Source organism: Megalobrama amblycephala, linkage group LG14 (genome assembly GCF_018812025.1).
Source record: "Megalobrama amblycephala isolate DHTTF-2021 linkage group LG14, ASM1881202v1, whole genome shotgun sequence".
Classification (NCBI taxonomy): domain Eukaryota; kingdom Metazoa; phylum Chordata; class Actinopteri; order Cypriniformes; family Xenocyprididae; genus Megalobrama; species Megalobrama amblycephala.
In genome coordinates this window covers 34,236,519-34,241,129 of record NC_063057.1, presented here as the reverse complement: position 1 = coordinate 34,241,129, position 4,611 = coordinate 34,236,519, and the positions used below count along the sequence as shown (strand labels likewise).

The window sequence follows — 4,611 nt, the reverse complement described above, 5'->3', positions numbered from 1 at the left end:
AATCAAAGGCAATGTTTTGAACATGATAGCATTAAATAAAAGGAAGCGATCACAGATATTAAGAAATTTTGGGTCAGCCAACATCCTGGTATGTTGTTGCTTTTATTTCAGGCAATAGTTATTGTACAAATAAGGACAAAAAAACCCCCAAAAATAAGGCCAAAAAAAAAAGCAAAAGGTATTGGTGTGGTTACACTATAAAAGCAAGGCCAATATTCACGATCAAGGTAGTGCAGAATTTAGCTGCTCAGGATTGAAGGTGAGTTTTTATGCTGTCCATTTATGTTTTGGGTAGAAAATATGTCATAAATATCATGCACATATAATGTAATATTATTGTGTAATATATAAAACTCTAGGGTCGATTTTTTTAAAAATGTTTTTGAGGTCTCTTATGGTGCATTTATTTGATCAAAAATACAGTAAAAACAATTACATTTTATAATAATGTAACATACTTTAAAATATAATTTATTCCTGTGATCAAAGCTGAATTTTCAGCATCATTACTCCAGTCTGTCACATGATCCTTCAGAAATCATTCTAATATGATGATTTGCTGCTCAATAAACATTTCTGATGATTATCAATGTCAAAAACAGCTGTGCTGCTTAATATTTTGTGAAAATTGTGAAACATTGTTTTTCAGGAATATTTGATAATTAAACAGTCAAAAAACAGCATTCATTTGAAATAGAATCTTTTGTGACACTGTTAAAAATCTTTGATGTTCTTGCTGAATAAAAGTAGCTTGAATTACGCCTTTACTGAGGGAGTAATTCATTGCCACTTTTTACTGCTGAAACTACAGATTTCTGTCTGATCATATACGGCTACACATATCCAGAGTTTATTGGGGAGGTGACATTTATAGATGTGGATATACAAACATACTGGTTGACATGATGACTCCCAGTCTCCATAAGCATTATAAAAGTGAAAAATTACAGCAGCATGATAATGATCCAAAGCTCACTGGCTAAATAATACATATAATACCATGAAAGAAAAGGGTATGTATTATATAAAGTGCAATGAGCACAATGGAGAAAAAGAAGAAGTTGTAAATTAATATCTACAAGTATTCATAATCCACAAATAACAACTGTACAAGTCAAATAAGCAAGTGTGGTGACAAACAAAAGAACTAAACACAACTAAATTCCTAACTGTAAACTTTAAAGACTAATCTAAGCACCAAAAGGAAAATGTAGAAATTAAACTTTTCAGTTAAAAAAGACCCAAACCAAAGGAATGACCAGGAAAGTATAACACCTTTTTTTATGCTTATGATATATGTTTCTCATAGGTGAGATTGAATATGATGTTCCTCTGGTGTGTTCTGGTTCTTGTGAACCTGGTCTCAGTGGCTACAGACAGCAGTGCAGGAGTTAAAGTCACACTGACTCAGAAGGGGCTTGAGTACGGTAAGAAAGCAAAACAAGACTTCTTGTAACTCTTTGGAATTAAAAAAAGAGAATGTTTGTAACTGTTACCATAGAACAAAAACTTGTAATCATAGTGGTTCAAAAAAGCTCTAGGTAAAACTCTGAATTGACATCATGTGATCATGTGTATGTAGAGTTTGGCCTTCTTTCTTTTGCTCTGTCTCTGTGAGCTAAAGTAAGGACTATTTATGCTTCGTAAAGCTTTTACAAAAGATAAAGGATTAGTTCACTTTCAATTACAATTTTCCTGATAATTTACTCACCCCCATGTCATCCAAGATGTCCATGTCCTTCTTTCTTCAGTCGAAAAGAAATGAAGGTTTTTGATGAAAACGTTCCAGGATTATTCTCCTTATAGTGGACTTCAATGGCCTCCATACGGTTGAAGGTCAAAATTACAGTTTCACTGCAGCTTCAAAGGCCTTTAAACGATACCAGATGAGTAATAAGGGTCTTATCTAGCGAAACGATCGGTCATTTTCGAAAAAAATGTAAATGTATATGCTTTATATAAACAAATGATCGCCTTCCAAGTGTTTCCGCCAAAACTGCGCTTTTGTATTCTTCAAAAAGCTTATGCTGTATGTCCTACACCTGCCCTATTCAACTTACAGAACAAAAACAGTGCCAGTTCCAGTTTTTAAGTCTTTTAAGGGCTATGGGTTTTTCCTACGGCCTGATTCAAGTGAGTTTAGAGTCGTAAACCACCGTTGTAGTTTCGGGGGATGGTGTAACACATGGAACTCTAACACAGTTTGCTGGATTGTTCTTTAAATATAATGAATCATTCGTGTCTGATTGGTCCAGCCGTTACATCAGTTATGGGTAAAGAAGTTGTTGCCACACATACAACATACAAGAAACATATTAATCACTGCTAGAATGATTCAATCTTAGGATCTTAAGTATTTGCTTAAACAGTAATAGTATGACTATGAACTTTGGATAGAGACTGAGAGAAAAAAATAATAATTTGCTGAAGGTAGCTACTTATACTTGGTTTGTGAGACATATATCAGGACACTCATTCTGATGTACAGCTTATGAATGTTATTTTGTTTTGAATGCAGGTCGACAGTTGGGAATTGACGCAATCCAGCAGAAACTCGGAACTATTAAACTATCGGACATAAGTGGATCAGCAAATGTGGTTGTTGGAAATGTCGAATACAGTTTAACGGGGTAAGATGAATGTCCCTTCTAATTCATGGTCCTGTAAGTTCCTACTAAGCAATTCCAGAGGTTAATCTTAATTGACATATTCAAAATGACCTCTTATTGTATGAAACTGATTTCTATTTAATTTTTATACTCCACTTGATTGTAAGTGATTTTCCACTGTTGACATTTTAGGGTTGTTCCCTACTGACAAATATAGCAAATAAGATAAAGTGATTGCAACATGGTATGCTGTTCGGGGAAGGAGGCGGCGGGAACCAGCGAATGTTCAACATAAATTTAATAACCAAAATAAATTAACTCAAAATGAAAGTAAAAGCGGCAGCCCCTCATGGACGACTGCCACACACACATTAACAAGTCCAGGCCTGGTCCTCTCTCATCCTTTACTGTCATTGCCCTCTGCTTCGTCCTGCTTACAACGGTCTTATATAAGCTACAGAGTTATTGAATTGTTGAAAATATTGTGATAGTATTTCCAATATTCTTGACAGGATGCAGATTGGAAAAATTGGACTTGGCAATTCAGCAGTGGGGTTAGTTCCTGGCACTGGAGTCAAGCTTTCAGTTGCCAATGGCTTCATCAATATGCGTGGAAATTGGGAAGTCAAATACTTCTGGTTCATGTAAGTAGAGTTTCAACTAAATTAATGAATTAAATTCAGGAACAATGTAACATGCTAAATTTTTAATGTCACAGAAAACTCAGTGGATCATTTGAACTCAGTGTGAGTGAACTGGCCATTAGCACCAATATTGCAGTCAAGAACGACGTCACTGGCCGCCCAACAATCAGCATTATTAACTGTGCAGCATCTGTGGGAAGTGTCAGCGTCAGATTTGATGGTGGGCCCAGGTAATGCTGTGCAACTAACACGCAGAAGTCAATGTTCAATGCAAAAGTCAATGTTCAATGCAAAAGTCAATGTTCAATGCTAAATCACCCTATTAAAGGCCAGATTATGGGCCAGATAAAGTTCTCTGGGCCTTTTCAGTCTTTAGTAAATTCTGACAGTAGTTTTTTAACACCAAAAGATGGTTTGCGCTGGAGTAAGCTGTAGTAAATTTGGCCCTGTGTCACATTCACAATTCAAATAATCAGGAAATCTTTCAGTACAGTTGCTCTTTCAAATGAAAGGTTTTGCATAGTAATTCCTTCTGATGAATTTGGTAACACTTTAGTCATTACTAGTGAGTTATCGTGCGTTTCACTTTAGAATACTGATCCAAATAATTAGTAATTCCTTCTGAAGGATTTGGTAATACTTGAATCATTACTAGTGGGTTAATATGACCTTCACTTTAGATTAATTTAAACATTATGCATTAGCTATATTAATTGTGGATCTGTATATAGCGTTTCTTAGGAACGCTCTAAAGGCAGAAACACACCAAGTAGACAGTTGGCTGTCGGGAAGTTTTGTCTATGAGGGGCCGTACAAGCCATAATTCATTCTGGCACTCTCACACACATACATTCTCCTTTCACAAACATACATTTTTACTCTCACACACATACACTCTCACTACATACATTTTTACTTCACACACATACATTCTCACTTTACATACATTTTTACTCTCACACACATACATTCTCCTTTCACAAACATACATTTTTACTCTCACACACATACATTCTACTCTCACACACATCACACAAATTCTCCTTTCACACACACATACACGTTTACTCTCACATACATACATTCTCCTTTCACATACATACATTTCTAATCTCACACACACTTACATTCTCCTTTCACACACATACATTGTTCTTTCACATCCATACATTTCTACTCTCACACACGTACATTTCTACTCTCTCACATACACATATTCTCCTTTCACATACATACATTTCTACTCTCTCACATACATATATTCTCCTTTCACATACATACATTTCTACTCTCTCACATACATATATTCTCCTTTCACACACATACATTTCTACTCTCTTACACACTTACATTCTTAC

The 4,611-nt window shown here is 35.3% G+C and overlaps 1 protein-coding gene across 1 annotated transcript; it reads left to right on the top strand.

Moving 5' to 3' along the window:
* Nucleotides 1-213: 213 nt before the first annotated feature.
* On the top strand, nt 214-3,488 carry LOC125246113 (lipopolysaccharide-binding protein-like). Its single transcript, XM_048156976.1, has 5 exons — nt 214-259; nt 1,310-1,427; nt 2,519-2,630; nt 3,122-3,253; nt 3,328-3,488. The coding sequence occupies exons 2-5, from the start codon at nt 1,322-1,324 to the stop codon at nt 3,485-3,487; spliced, it is 510 nt and encodes a 169-aa protein (XP_048012933.1). The 5' UTR covers nt 214-259; nt 1,310-1,321; the 3' UTR covers nt 3,488.
* Nucleotides 3,489-4,611: the final 1,123 nt, after the last annotated feature.

Coding starts and splice junctions, on each gene's coding strand:
- LOC125246113 (XM_048156976.1), top strand. CDS start 1,322: ATGATGTTCCTCTGGTGTGTTCTGGTTCTTGTGAACCTGGTCTCAGTG. Junction 2,631..3,121: donor GTCGAATACAGTTTAACGGG/GTAAGATGAATG, acceptor TATTCTTGACAG/GATGCAGATTGGAAAAATTG. Junction 3,254..3,327: donor GTCAAATACTTCTGGTTCAT/GTAAGTAGAGTT, acceptor TTAATGTCACAG/AAAACTCAGTGGATCATTTG.